Source organism: Nymphalis io, chromosome 11 (assembly GCF_905147045.1).
Source record: "Nymphalis io chromosome 11, ilAglIoxx1.1, whole genome shotgun sequence".
Taxonomy (NCBI): domain Eukaryota; kingdom Metazoa; phylum Arthropoda; class Insecta; order Lepidoptera; family Nymphalidae; genus Nymphalis; species Nymphalis io.
Window position 1 is genome coordinate 8,853,001 of NC_065898.1, and position 16,842 is coordinate 8,869,842.

The window sequence follows — 16,842 nt, forward strand, 5'->3', positions numbered from 1 at the left end:
ACAATATCTATTGGCGTCGCAACGCAGGTAACGATAAAACTAAAATGGTTTCTTTTGAACTAAGGATACCTAAGTACCCAACATTTGTCTCCCAATAAATATCAAACAAAAGATTTCGTTACACATGAGACAGTACGCAACCGATGCATTTCTCAAATGTTTTAGATCAATTAATAACTGAAGTAAAATATTATTAGAATATTGTAACGATACTATTACTGACCGAACTATACTATATTTATAACTTATATACCTCCATTGAATACACGGGCGAAAATTTGTAAAAAATAATTTAAAAATTTTCAAGCGAGCCACCTAGCTTAATTTAGGGGAATCATATAACTGTAAAAACGGTCATTATATATCTAAGCCTAAATTTATTTAACTGTGACCAGCCTTATAGTTATTAAGACTTATAAAATCTCGTATATTTTATGAATATAATAAATTGTAAGAAGATCGTATATCGAGATCGCGTCGTAGTAAACATTTTTGAAGCATTTATTTTTCGACAGAAGCAATCTCACATTAATCAATACGGTTTTTTTAATCTTTACTATATCCTCGTATATAAAATATATAAACGGAGTACCTATGTTTAATATATACCTACCGAGGTACTAATTAGTATTTGAGTTCTTCAAAAAGTTGTATAAGTATTAAGTATGTATACCATATAAAATAATAATCGACAAATAACAGATGTGCTTAAATAATTATAAAAACAATAATCTTCTGCGAAATCGTGAACAATATTATTTTGTCATGTATTGATTGTGTGTAAAAAGTGAGCTCGTCGGGAAAGAACGCGTAAACCTTAAGGCCCACGATAATAGTTTTACTCAAATATCTTGCATGTACAGACAGTGATCAGTTACATTTTATTATATATATATAGTAAAAGACTAAGTGTTCGAAATATACGATTAAATTAAATTAAAAAGTTTTTTGTTTTACCTTGAAAACTTTCAACGCTAGGCGAGTCAGCCAACTGACGATGATTGGTCGGCCGCCGAGTTACAGCACTGATTCAAACATTTACAATTATTTCAATAGGTTACGATTAAAAGTGGTATTATTAGCTTTGGGTTACCTTCTCCTGTATATAACATATTCCCTTTTGACAATAGAAAATCAAAAATAGGAAAGAAGCAATGCAATGCTGAATGTTCTATTAAGCCAGTCATAATAGGTTTACTCTTAGCCATTTAAGTCATAAATAACAAGATTTTCTTTTATTTTTCAGCCGCAAATCAATCATTACCCATGCCAAATCTACCCGAGAGGAACGATCAAGGAACGCAGACCGATCCTGTTCTCGATTATCCTTCAAGTGTCAATTTAGAAGAACTGGAAACGGCATTAAAACGCTTGTACCAGCAGGTCCTAGCCGTATTATCTAATTTTGAAAAAAATGAAAGACGATCAATAATGGATAGGACATCTGAAGATCGAGGACTAGATGAGAATGAAGAGATTTTAGCAGTAGAAGAACCGACCATTGTTCTTCAAAATACGTCAAGTGTTGAGCTCGAAATGGATGAGATGGCTGGTGGCTTAAAAATACGTAGAGTATCAGCGCAGACTACTAACGCATGTTTGCCATTGTCGGTTAACAATGTTGATATGGTTTGTATGTTTATATATTATTCATGTGTATACATAAGTAGTTAAGTATATAAAATTTAACCTCTAAAGTTCGACGTAAACTTGACCTAATGATCCAAATAGACTTTAATATTAGCACAGAATATATAACGTATCTCTCTATCACTGGCGTCCAATGGGTAAAAGTAATTTACTGAAAGAGACCAGGTGCAGATCTAAAGGCTTTCGAGCTTTCCGAGGCAAGGCTGTTAAAACTGCTAACTTCGGAAGTCCGAGCTGCTACTGACAATTTCTTAAAAAAAATCCAGCAACATTATTATTGGTCCATCCGGGATCTTTATATATGTGCTTTCACAACTTAAAGGCTGCAAACATATTTATATTACATAGGACTCATAATCAACTGAATTATAAAATTTCTATGGTCCTAATTTGATTTCAAAATTTTTAAATAAAAACAAATAGTATTAGACTAAAGTTATTTTTTATTATGAATTACGATACAAAATATTTAATAAATTATTATACTCGATTATTTTAAAGGCAGCTATTATATTTATTCTATGGTCTATTTTGTATGTGGCGCTGTAATGAGGTGCTGACTATATAATACCTTAATCACCTGTTTATAGGGAAAAGATCAATCAATAAATAAAAGCCATTATTGATTAATATAAATTCTAACATAAATAAGTGAATAATGAAAAAAATTAACAACTACCTACTTATACCGACAGTGAAATCAATATAATTATTAAAGTATTTTTAATTCGTAGGTTTCAATTGGAAACGGCAATGTCACCGTGCCTGCCAGACTAATGGCAGAAATCGATTGGACTTCTCACACCTCAGCGACGAGACGATTGTTGCAATCCGTCTTTCCTAGAAGGTAATTACTAATTCCGGTTAACATTTAAATAGAAATTAATCAAATGCATTATTTCTTACATTGTCCTTGTATAATGCTCCGTTTTAATTATTCTTAGTAAAATTAAAATATATTTAAAAAAATATATAGTTTAATTAATAACGTAATAATAACCGAGATTAATATTTGAAAGCATTTTTCATTTAGATTAAGCCTAATAAAATATGGTACGTAAACGAATTGCCTCGGTGGTCAAGTTCGTTTAATCCGCTGCTGATCCTTATTATACATTAATTTAAAAAATGTCCCTAATAAACGAAGTTATTAGAGTCACTTGCCTCAAACTGAAATCTGCGGCACCAAATGTTAAAATAAAGGACTATGTCTTAATACGTTAAGTATCTTTGAAAATATTAATAAAAATGATTAAATTAAAAATAAACCTTTTTAGAATTCTAGCCACTCATTCCTTAACTGGAAAGCAGTCACCAGCGTTTGCGAATAAACCACCGAAAAAGCAATTGGACCCCAAATTAGTAGACGATATTGTCAACACCGTCGCTGAAAGGTGCAATGTTCCTAAAAGGATTGTTAGGTTGGTATTCATATTTTAATCCCATAACTTTTGTACCCTTAAACTTTTTAATGTTTAGATATTTTATTAAGAAAATAGAATATATTTGTATTATACCATCTAACAAAAAATTTTTTACCTAAAACTAATTATTAAAAGTAATTAAGCAAATGACAAAATATGTTTTTGTAGTCCGGAGACTTAGTGTTAAAAAAATTACAGGAGTTCAATTACGACAAAATGTTCGGACGAAGCAAAGTTATATAGAAATCGTCAACGGTACAGAAAAAAGCGCGAACAACAAAACCGAGAGAACGTCCCGCCATCTTCTGCGACATCGGGCGAATCCACCACTGTTTGAGATTAAGGAGACAAAGATCTAAGATCAATTTTTACCATTTATTCAATTATATATTATTCAATTGAAAATATGTAATTACTATTAAATAAAATATATTTTTTAGCTTTTTTTTTGACCACAATGACCATAATGAATCAAGTACAAATTTAAATGTCATTACCAACAAACCGCGGTAACTGTAACTATAGATATGAAAATAAAGCATAACGGTATCTTAGTTTTTTTTTTGCTCATAAATATAACAGCATCGAAATAACCCAATGTAAAGTTGTAATAATTAAAACATGTAAACATGTAAAGTTTAATCTAAGATCGAGGGTACACATTTGAACATTTGTAGTAGCAGGGTCAACTAGGTACCTACCACTGAGTTTTCATTTTTTGTGTCAGTCGTTCGCGACTGTCAACCATTGTAAAGCAGTGTAATAGATTAATCTTATGACTTTCTCTCTATAAAAAGAGTCGTACGTACTTAGTTACTTAACTCAAAAAAAAAAAATTAAATTTATTATTATTTTAGTAAAGACGAGAGAATTAAAAAAAAAATTCGATTCATACAGAATTTTCGTGTCATATAAACTACATTCATTGGATGTTTATTCAGGGTTTAGTATTTTTAGTATCGTCTATTATAAGTTAGTTATCATAAAACTAAATCTTTTTTAAATTAATTTTCAAATTAAGCTTTTAAAATTGTCGCAATTCGTACCACTGGCACGACTTACACGACTACCACTGTTACGAATAAAATAATACCTTTACAATTTTACCTATATGTTTACAATACATTTGCACTCCATAGATTGGAGACATATTTGAGGCTGCAACAATGTTGGTTAAGATTTGCTTTTAGTAGGTACGCCTTAGTAGCCTTGTTATGGAGTTTGATGTAATCTAATGATCGGTAAGTTACAATAATAATCAATGAATCGGTAATCTAAAGTTATAGTCAGACAATCATCATTGTATAAATACAATTACTAGGTAACTAAAATTCACTAAGGATTCACGAAAAAATGGCGTATAGATTCATATCGTAGACAGAGAAAGTAATAGACGCAATGACGATTTCCTTCTTACTTATACAAGAAAGAGAACGAAAATTACGTTACAAAAGACAAAGATAGAATTATAAAATCTTTTGTTCCTTATCGCATAACTAGTATTATCATATATTTATATATCAGTTCATTGTGTTTATTGTTCAATTTTTGCTTATTTTTATGTTAGAAAACTATTCTAACCCAGTGAAAACCATCCTTATATCATATCGAAGATTATCCAATGGTGCATTGTCGTTTTATTTCATGTTAATGCGATAGCAAGTAGCAAATTGCCGGCGTGTATTATCACGCGTAAGAATGACGGTTTTATCCCTAATTATAGTTTATCAGTGATCATTATTGATGTTATATTACGCAACCTTATGTCGCATTAAAATCCTGAACATAATAGGATTTTCTGTTGTTTATTAATCATAACCTATAATTATTTATCACGTAAGTGCTGCCAGCGTCAGCTAATGAAATGTCTGTGAATGCAGTTACTATGGCAACATTATACGCACACATTGACATACTAATTCTGTCTCAATCGCGGTTTGACGGCCCCTTGGTCTATTAGTTTCTCTGTCTAAGTCAAGTATCTAATGTTTCAATTTTCCAACTATGCTGTTAACCACCCTAGGTGGGACAAGGAATGTTGGCATTTATTATCTGTAATAAGTTAAATGTTAATATTTTCAATTTAACTTTTTAGCTTTTATTTGATAGTTTGCTCTTTTACTTTTTAAGAATGAATTAGATAACATATGAAGAATTTTCTATCATTGAGATAGGGTGGGGCTGTGGCCTATCATACTAAATTTTAATTAATATATTTAATATAGAAAAAAAGGAAAAAAACATGAAAAAAACAGATTCAAAACGCAATTTTTCCCGTACCTATAACGAATATCATAGATTATTTTTTATCTCAACCGTAGACAGAGAAACTAGTCTATGATCTCAAACAATTATATCACGTCAATTGAATGTCAAAGTTTGTTTATTTGTCTTTACTCCTCTAGTGATTAAAAGAGGCTTTAAGTAGGTGTAATGTAAGGAGTAAAACTTAACTTAACTTAACTTATATATAACTAAACTTATATATTAACTTAACTTATATATATATATATATATATATATATATATATATATATATATATATATATAAATATTCATATCACAATTTATAATAGTATATCACTCACACTACAGTAGTACCGCAGGCAGATAAGCTTAGTTTCTCTGTCTACGAGTAGTACCCTTAATTTTACTGCACTCAATGATTACCACATTAAAAATGAAGTTGTTTTGATTCATTTTATTGTTTTGTAAATATTAATGTTTGAGTAAATTAAAACGACAGCACCCGTGTCTATGTTTTATTGAAAATTTTCAGTTGGTAGGCGAAAATATTATTCAATTAAAAAATTAAATTTTAATAGTATATGGTTAAAAAAATGATATGACACGTTTTCAATATTGCATGCAGCCAACTCTCCTCCTAGTTCCAGGCTTGAGACTGGCACTACGAGTCCCTATCCAGCGGCGGAACTACGTAGCGTCCAGACGTTCACGATCCACGTTAAGAGGATACTGCATTTTATCTGAAACATTAGATAACATAATCGGTATTCTAAATTTTCAGAACTTAATTATTCTTTAATATTATTTATTGTAACCCACTACATTTATTGGACAAATAAAATAGCCACATATTAGATTGATAATCTTACATACCTGAAACTTGTGTCCCGGTTCCCCTGACCCCAAATAACTAATTCTAATTTTTAGTTTACTATTAATTAGATGAATTCGAGCAATCGGATTCATAGGGAGAAATATTTTCTTTCTCAACTATTTTGCGCTTCTTCTTATTTTGTTCACGGGTTGTAAACATTTTGCTTTCGTCAGCACATTTCGTGGTTATGCTGGTTCTAAATACAAGAAATAAGAAAAATGAATACAAACTGATATAAAATCAATATATCTTTACATTAATGAAAGTTAGTTAAGCTTTACCTTACTACATTCTCTGGTACAGAACAATTTTCTACCACAGTTTAAACAATATCATATCAGGTTTGTCAGGAAAAGCTGGTGAAGGCTTTCCTGTTAACGAATGAGTTGCCAATACCCTGAAAAGAATATTGTTCCATGATAATATGAATATCGACTTTGAAGTGGTGAACATATCCAAGAATGTCACTTAAACCTACTTTCTTGAAAAGACAGCTGTCAAAAATTTACGAGTGCGATTCGTATAAGATGTCCAGTCCATGTTTTTGAAAAGTCTGGCTGGAACTGATGGATTTTCGTCTCCAATTAAAACCTAAAAGTATTAAGTTTATCTTCTTCTTCGTCGTGACACTCTTGTCAGAGCGATCGTGGTCGCCATGAAGTATTATGAATTATTCGGCGCAGATGTGAAAATTATTCTCCTCACTAGCCTTCGCCATATGTCCCTGTTAGTGGTAAGCCTCGTGCATTCATGCAAAGGACCGCCAACAGTTGTTTTTATTTGGCCGGTCCATCGCATGGGCGTCCTTCCACGTGGTCTGGTGCCATCCACCTTGCCTTGAATGACAAGGCGCTCTATGGAGTTATTTCCTTGCCTTGATTTAGTTTATATTAATTATTAAATATATTCCGTTTAAAATAAACTAAGGCGCCAAAACCCATACCATTTCTTTATTTGACTAATTCGTATTTCTTAGTTTTAAAGTTCTTTTCTCTTCTTTACGAGCTCTCATGTTACTGTTTGTAAAGTCATCGCGTTCATTTGCAAATGTTGAATCACAGTTTCCAAGAGGACTCCAAAAATAATTATAAATAGAAGTTATTTAGTGATGTCAAATAATTAACATTAAAAAAACTATATTATTAAGCAAGTAATATTTTACTAACAAAGTCAGTAGTAGTAGTTTGTTTTGTTTTACTTTTGTAGGATTTTCGGCGGTATGTGTTTTCCGAATATTCATCACTAGAAACACCCGATTTATTACATGTTTATTACATATGAAACAGTAATTGAGGATGTTTCCGTTTTTTTTCTTTTCAGCTTTTACTTAAGACATTCTATTTCAGCGTGTAATTCTTTTATAATATACGTCTTTTTAATTTCGGGTAAATTCAACTCAGTCAGTTTGCGTTCCTTTGTCAGACATCAGTTTATTCTTGACATATTTTAAATTATTTTTCTTAGATTTTTCATTACAATATTTGGGTGAATACTCTTTGGGGTGCTTGTATTAGGAAGTGGCAGTGGCGCTGGCTGCAAAAATGTAGTATTAGATTATTAATTCGAATATTTAAAAAAATATTTATCTTAAATATTACCTACTGTAGAGCTAATAAAGCTGCTTAAAATGCTTACCACAGTTCTTGTCCCGTGATGAAGGTCCAGTAAGGCTTGCGCAGCGTCCATATCAGATATTACAAATGAAGTAATCATTTTAACTGGTAATTAAATAATTAAATAAATATTTCTTTAAACAGTAATCGACTATCGACAAACTACATCGATTACTGTTTATCGATTCGATTTTGTTTAGGTTATAGTTCAAATAAGCTTCCGATAGCAATTGTCAGCAGCTATTTAAAATACCATTCTTTTCAATTGTCCTTTCCAGGTATAAAATATATGGTTTTCGGCTAAACTCTTAATATTTCTATCTGTATCTTTTTAATCTAGTAAGTATATTAAAGGTGTACCAAATAATATAACTGATTAAGTCCAAATTTCATTATTTAGTAATAATATTTTGTCTGAAAAAATACATGTTTAATATAATATTTTCATAAAATCAATTAACAAATTTGAACGTAAACATTTTTTATTAAAAAAAAATTATTTAAGCGGGCGGCCTAGCTGATAATGTCATGATTGGTTTATGTTATGTAAGTACGATAACCCACATAACATAATGTCGGAGAGAATACTGTAAGTCTGTTCAGCTAGAGTTCCCATTACATTTCGTTTGTTTTATAATAAATACAAATTATATAAATAAATATTAAATCATCTCGCATGAGTACATATAAAATTTGCGAGGCGAAAAGGTTTTCTACGGAAAGGATAACGGAACTTTGAAATCGAATCAATATAGGTGTAGCAGTACGCATAGCAACAAGAATACACACGCCACGCATGCCTCATTATACAACGTCATCGTTTGAAACAATGAATAGTTCTGAAAAGAACTGTTTATTTGAAACAAGAAGCAGCATGCAATGACGTAGTATGACGTAATGTCAAGCTCTTGAAAGAGCTATTTTATATTCATATAATAATCTTCGCTTCAATTGGCTTCACTTCTTCAACGAAAACAACTCAACTTGCTGACTTCTTGAAACACGTCTTACTCCCGCGCTTAATTCCCCACTACCGACGATGCGCGGCTGATTTTACAAATAATCGTTTTACAGCGGCGTCGCGTTCAGTCAGTTCGAGCGGCGCAAACAGTTATTAATTTTATAATGAACCAAACATTTTAGGTCTGTCCTAAATACATATGAAAGTAAAAAATAAAATATAAAATAATATGAGGAAATAGTTGAGGATCTCCTTAGCTATTTTCAAGATGCTTAAATAAATAAATAATATTTTAAATAACATTAAACACTATATAAATAAATAAATTCTCACCGATATTGCCAATTTAGTGTCTCAGTTACTCTTGCAAGAATGTCACTTGAACCTAGATAGGTAATGTTATGTACATATATAGTTATATGGGCGCTGGACCGTGCTGCCATCTGGTTTCATTGTAAGTAATAAATTAAACCAAATTTTTATATATATTTGTAAAGCGCTATCTAATTCAGAACTTAAACAACACAGGAAATATTATTAACAACTTTTTGCTATAAAGTGAGTAAAAAGTGGAATAATAAATTATAATTCATAATTTAAAGAACTTTCTCATTAAAATAATTTTGGTATGATCAATGAATTAAGCAAGTCACTAACATTTTGTACTTACGGTGTTAACATTATGATTTCCTTACAGATTATTATTATAAGTAACGAATTAAATTAAATAAGATTTAATAGATATTTTGGGTATGTTTTATGATTATCTAATATTGTTTTAATAATTTTGAAATGTAAATATGATTTATTTTTGTCGCGACTGTGTAAACTCGATATTTCCGGTGCATGTTTTTATTATAGTGAGTAAGAAATAATTAAGCTAATTGAAATATATTTCGACTTTTAATTAAGATTAAAAATAATTTAATATTTTTTTTATAATTATAAACAAATATTGATTTCATTGTCAGTATAAGTAGGTAATTATTAATTTGTTTCATTATTCACTTATTTATGTTAGAATTTATATTAGTCAATAATGGCTTTTATTTATTGATTGATTTTTTCCATATAAGTAGGTGATTAAGGTATTATATTGTCAGCACCACATTACAGCGCCACGCACAATATAGACCATAGAATAAATAAAATCGCTGTCTACAAATAATCGAGTATAATAATTTATTAAATATTTTGTATCGTAATTAATGTTAGTCTATTTGGATCATTAGCTTAGTGCGTGTCAGTATTTTAATAAATATCTTTGTGTTAAAATAAAAAAAAAAAAAACTTATATGTAAAGCCTAGATCGAGAGACAGAGAAATATGTGTAAGGTTCCATTTTATAAAAAAATAATTCGATTGGTAAGAAATAAGTCTTTATTCAATTACAAAATTCTTAATGTTGTCTAATAATGTCTAAAGCCTCCTAACCCCGTTTTAAGATTATCTCCTTAAGATAACAAAAGCGATTGAAGATGAAGAAAATATATTTTATAAATAGTAACATTTTACAACTTTAATAAATTTTATTCATAATATTAGAATTTTAAAGATTTCTAATTGTCGAGAAAATGTATAAGATAACTCTAAAATAATAGAGCAGTAAAGCGCTTAAACATTAATTGTTTCAAAGACAATAAGTAACTATAGTCGTAATTTTTATGATCCCTTTTAGGGTACTGGACAATGAAAGTAGATAGGAAATTACCTGAAGGCTATAAAACATTATTTTATAAATGCAAATTTCTTGGTAGCTTAATCCACTGTAAAACAAAATTTTATTCAATATTAAACAAAAGAAGATAACAGAAAGGAGCCGAAACTACAGCCAGTTTAGGTACCTGATTATGAAACAATGGGAGTCGTGTGATGGTTAAGAAACAGCCCCTCGACTCGAGTTGCAAATTTTCGTCAGTCTTGAGTCAGACGTTGACGTTGACGTTGTGATATTGTAAAGTGACCACCTTTATTGGCAATATCAGTGAGTATATATATTGATTTATGTAGTGTTTAATCTCGAAAATAGCTAAGGAGACCCTTAACTATTTTCATATATTATTTTATTTTTTACTTTCATATGTATTTAGGTCAGATCTAAAATGTTTGGATACATTAAAATTAATAACTGTTTTTGCTTAATCAAAATGCCGTAGTGGATTTTGAGAAGACAAATGTAAAAAAATCCAAAACTCATTTAATATAAAAAACTGTTGCCAATTTTCTATAAAAACATGATAAACCTATATTGATTCGATTTTAAGGTTCCGTTGTCCTTTCCGTAGAAAACCTTTTCGCCTCGCAAGTTTTATATATACTCATGCGAGATGATTTAATATTCATTTATATAATTTGTATTTATTATGAAACGAACAAATATTTAATTTTTATTGTTTATTAGTGATTTACTAGATGATGAAAAGATTTAATTCACTATTTTTAAATATAGAAATGTGTCCAGGGAGAAAAAAAGTGGTATGCAATGAGACCTCATTATTTTTAATTTTATTTTGCAAATGATTTAAAAAATAGACTTTAAAATTTAATGGGAACTAGATGAAGTCTCTCCGGCATTCCAATTACCCACATAACATAAAATAATCATGACCTTATAGGCTAGGCCACCCGCTTAAATTTAGTTGTTTAATTAATAAATGTTTGCGTTCAAATTTATTGTTAGTAGATTTAATAAAAATATTGTATTAAACATGTATTTTTTCAGACAAAATATAATTACTAAATAATGAAATTTGTATAATAAGGGTTAACAAACATTTCAAAAAATGATTTCATTTAACTTTATTTGGACTTAATCGGTTATATTACTTAGTACAACTTTAGTATAATACCTTCTAGTTTAAAAAGATACAAGTAGAAACATTCGTTCTAGAAAAGAGCATCCAAAAGGATAAGGAAAATAAACAATAGGTTTATTGAGGTTGCCTTGTTATACAAAGTAATGCATAAAACATGTACCTTATATTTTATACCTGAAATGGACAATTTAAAATCACGGTACCTTGAATAACTGCTGACAATTGCTATCGGAATCTTATTTGAACTGTAACTACTAAACAAAATCGAATCGATAATTTTACTGTTTCTTAGTGAGCTTTTATTAAGAAATATTTATTTATTTTAAATTGCAATTCATTTCCCTTTACAAGATGTTCACCGATATCGAGGCGGCTGAAGCGCTGCTTGAGCTTCGCTACAACACACGTGGTAAGTGATAGCTTCTTTTATTATAGATAGATAACAAATCTGAATAAGGATTAATTTTAATTTATAACGTTTAAATTTTAACAGTCGAAACAATATCTATTGGCGTCGCAACGCAGGTAACGATAAAACTAAAATGGTTTCTTTTGAACTAAGGATACCTAAGTACCCGACATTTGTCTCCCAATAAATATCAAACAAAAGATTTCGTTACACATGAGACACTACGCAACCGATGCATTTCTCAAATGTTTTAGATCAATTAATAACTGAAGTAAAATATTATTAGAATATTATAACGATACTATTACTGACCGAACTATACTATATTTAGAACTTATATACCTCCCTTGAATACACGGGCGAAAATTTGTAAAAAATAATTTAAAAATTTTCAAGCGAGCCACCTAGCTTAATTTAGGGGAATCATATAACTGTAAAAACGGTCATTATATATCTAAGCCTAAATTTATTTAACTGTGACCAGCCTTATAGTTATTAAGACTTATAAAATCTCGTATATTTTTGAATATAATAAATTGTAAGAAGATCGTATATCGATATCGAGATCGCGTCGTAGTATACATTTTTGAAGCATTTATTTTTCGACAGAAGCAATCTCACATTAATCAATACGGTTTTTTTAATCTTTACTATATCCTCGTATATAAAATATATAAATGGAGTACCTATGTTTAATATATACCTACCGAGGTACTAATTAGTATTTGAGTTCTTCAAAAAGTTGTATAACTATTAAGTATGTATACCACATAAAATAATAATCGACAAATAACAGATGTGCTTAAATAATTATAAAAACAATAATCTTCTGCGAAATCGTGAACAATATTATTTTGTCATGCATTGATTGTGTGTAAAAAGTGAGCTCGTCGGGAAAGAACACGTAAACCTTAAGGCCCACGATAATAGTTTTACTCAAATATCTTCCATGTACAGACAGTGATCAGTTACATTTTATTATATATATATAGGTATAGGTATAGATATAGTAAAAGACTAAGTGTTCGAAATATACGATTAAATTAAATTAAAAAGTTTTTTGTTTTACCTTGAAAACTTTCAACGCTAGGCGAGTCAGCCAACTGACGATGATTGGTCGGCCGCCGAGTTACAGCACTGATTCAAACATTTACAATTATTTCAATAGGTTACGATTAAAAGTGGTATATAAGTTTTGGGTTACCTTCTCCTGTATATAACGTATTCCCTTTTGACAATAGAAAATCAAAAATAGGAAAGAAGCAATGCAATGCTGAATGTTCTATTAAGCCAGTCATAATAAGTTTACTCTTAGCCATTTAAGTCATAAATAACAAGATTTTCTTTTATTTTTCAGCCGCAAATCAGAGGAACGTTCAGAATCTTAAACTGACATTCGATCAAGGAACGCAGACCGATCCTGTTCTCGATTATCCTTCAAGTGTCAATTTAGAAGAACTGGAAACGGCATTAAAACGCTTCTACCAGCAGGTCCTAGTCTTGTTATCTAATGTTGAAATAAATGAAAGTCGATCAATAATGGATAGGACATCTGAAGATCGAGGACTAGATGAGAATGAAGAGATTTTAGCAGTAGAAGAACCGACCGTTGTTCTTCAAAATACGTCAAGTGTTGAGCTCGAAATGGATGAGATGGCTGGTGGCTTAAAAATACGTAGAGTATCAGCGCAGACTACTAACGCATGTTTGCCATTGTCAGTTAACAATGTTGATATGGTTTGTATGTTTATATATTATTCATGTGTATACATAAGTAGTTAAGTATATAAAATTTAATTACCTCTAAAGTTTGACGTAAACTTGACCTAATGATCCAAATCGACTTTAACATTAGCACAGAATATATAATGTATCTCTCTATTCCTTCACTGGCGTCCAATGGGTAAAAGTAATTTACTGAAAGTAAATTAGATCTAAAGTCTTTGTGCTTTCCGAGGCAAGGGTGTTAAAACTGCTAACTTCGGAAGTCCGAGCTGCTACTGACAATTTCTTTAAAAAAATCCAGCAACATTATTATTGGTCCATCCGGGATCTTTATATATGTGCTTCCACAACTTAAAGGCTGCAAACATATTTATATTACATAGGACTCATAATCAACTGAATTATAGAATTTCTATGGTCCTAATTTGATTTCAAAATTATTAAATAAAAACAAATTGCATTAGACTAAAGTTATTTTTTATTATGAATTACGATACAAAATATTTAATAAATTATTATATTCGATTATTTTAAAGACACACGCCACATACAATATAATAAATTATTATATTGTATGTGGCGCTGTAATGAGGTGCTGACTATATAATACCTTAATCACCTGTTTATAGGGAAAAGATCAATCAATAAATAAAAGCCATTATTGATAAATATAAATTCTAACATAAATAAGTGAATAATGAAAAAAATTAACAACTACCTACTTATACCGACAGTGAAATCAATATAATTATTAAAGTATTTTTAATTCGTAGGTTTCAATTGGAAACGGCAATGTCACCGTGCCTGCCAGACTAATGACAGAAATCGATTGGACTTCCCACACCTCAGCGACGAGACGATTGTTGCTAGCCGTCTTTCCTAGAAGGTAATTACTAATTCCGGTTAACATTTAAACAGAAATTAATCAAATGCATTATTTCTTACATTGTCCTTGTATTATGCTCCGTTTTAATTATTTTTAGTGAAATTAAAATATATTTAAAAAAATATATAGATTAATTAATAACGTATAAATAACCGAGATTAATATTTGAAAGCATTTTCCATTTAGATTAAGCCTAATAAAATATGGTGCGTAAACGAATTGCCTCGGTGGTCAAGTTCGTTTAATCCGCTGCTGATCCCGACGTCCCAGGGTAGACAATGACTGACAAACTAGCAATGTACAGTTTTTTTAATCCGATCCTATACGGGGAAAAATATAACGATTTGAGACAATACTTAAATCGATCGTCGATTTGCGATTACCTATCTACAGAATAAATAAATGTACTTTGAGATGTAAAAACATTATTCGAAACAGATTATACATTAATTTAAAAAATGTACCTAATAAACGAAGTTGATTCTTATACACGTTTAAATATTCAAGATGTAGGATACTATTAGAGTCACTTGCCTAAAACTGAAATCTGCGACACCAAATGTTAAAATAAAGGACTATGTCTTAATACGTTAAGTATCTTTGAAAATATTAATAAAAATGATTAAATTAAAAATAAACCTTTTTAGAATTCTAGCTACTCATTCCTTAACTGGAAAGCAGTCACCAGCGTTTGCGAATAAACCACCGAAAAAGCAATTGGACCCCAAATTAGTAGACGATATTGTCAACACCGTCGCTGAAAGGTGCAATGTTTCTAAAAGGATTGTTAGGTTGGTATTCATATTTTAATCCCATAAATTTCGTACCTTTTAACTTTTATTAAGAAATTGGAATATTTTTTGTATTATAACATCTAACAAAAAATCAGATAACATAAAACTAATTATTAACAGTAATTAAGCAAATGACAAAATATGTTTTTGTAGTCCGGAGACTAAGTGTTAATAAAATTACAGGAGCTCCATTACGACGAAATGTTCGGACGAAGCAAAGTTATATAGAAATCGTCAACGGTTTAGAAAAAAGCGCGAACAACAAAACCGAGAGAACGTCCCGCCATCTTCTGCGACATCGGGCGAATCCACCACTGTTTGAGATTAAGGAGACAAAGATCTAAAATCAATTTTTACCATTTATTCAATTATATATTATTCAATTGAAAATATGTAATTACTATTAAATAAAATATATTTTATAGCTTTTTTTTTTGACCAAATAATGAATCAATTATTTCTTAATAAAATCTAAGAAACACAAGAAACAGTAATCGACTATCGACAAACTATATCGATTACTGTTTATCGATTCGATTTTGTTTAGGTTATAGTTAAAATAAGCTTCCGATAGCAATTGTCAGCAGCTATTCAAAATACCATTCTTTTCATTTGTCCTTTCCAGGCATAAAATATAAGGTTTTGCGGCTAAACTCTTAATATTACTATCTGTATCTTTTTAATCTAGTAAGTATATTAAAGTTGTACTAAATAATATAACTGATTGAGTCCAAATATACAAATTTCATTATTTAGTAATAATATTTTGTCTGAAAAAATACATGTTTAATATAATATTTTCATAAAATCAATTAAGAAATTTGAACGTAAACATTTTTTATTAAAAAAAAATATTTAAGCGGGCGGCATAGCTGATACATTCGTGATTAGTTTATGTTATGTAGGTACGATAACCCACATAACATAATGGAGAGAATACTGTAAGTCTGTTCAGCTAGAGTTCCCATTACATTTTAGTCTATTTTTCAAATAATTTGCAAAAAAAATTCCATTAATTTTTTTTCTGTCTCATTACTTACCACTCTTTTTTAATCCCTGTACATATTTCTATATTTAAAAATAGTGAATTAAATCTTTTCACGGTCTAGTAAATCACTAATATAACATCTAATTTAAATAAATTTGTTTGCTTTATAATAAATACAAATTATATAAATAAATATTAAGTCATCTCGCATGAGTACATATAAAATTTGCGAGGCGAAAAGGTTTTCTACGGAAAGGATAACGGAACTTTGAAATCGAATCAATATAGGTGTAGCAGTACGCATAGCAACAAGAATACACACGCCACGCATGCCTCATTATACAACGTCATCGTTTGAAACAATGAATAGTTCTGAAAAGAACTGTTTATTTGAAACAAGAAGCAGCATGCAATGACGTAGTATGAGGTAATGTCAAGCTCTTAAAAGAGCTATT

At 29.9% G+C, this 16,842-nt stretch overlaps 1 protein-coding gene across 1 annotated transcript; it reads left to right on the top strand.

Annotated features, from left to right (window-relative positions):
• Nucleotides 1-1,297: 1,297 nt before the first annotated feature.
• Nucleotides 1,298-15,741, top strand: LOC126771971 (protein insensitive-like). The gene is made up of 5 exons (XM_050492170.1): nt 1,298-1,383; nt 13,486-13,731; nt 14,493-14,605; nt 15,253-15,396; nt 15,583-15,741. Exons 2-5 carry the CDS (start codon nt 13,534-13,536, stop codon nt 15,719-15,721), a joined length of 594 nt encoding a protein of 197 aa, XP_050348127.1. The 5' UTR covers nt 1,298-1,383; nt 13,486-13,533; the 3' UTR covers nt 15,722-15,741.
• Nucleotides 15,742-16,842: the final 1,101 nt, after the last annotated feature.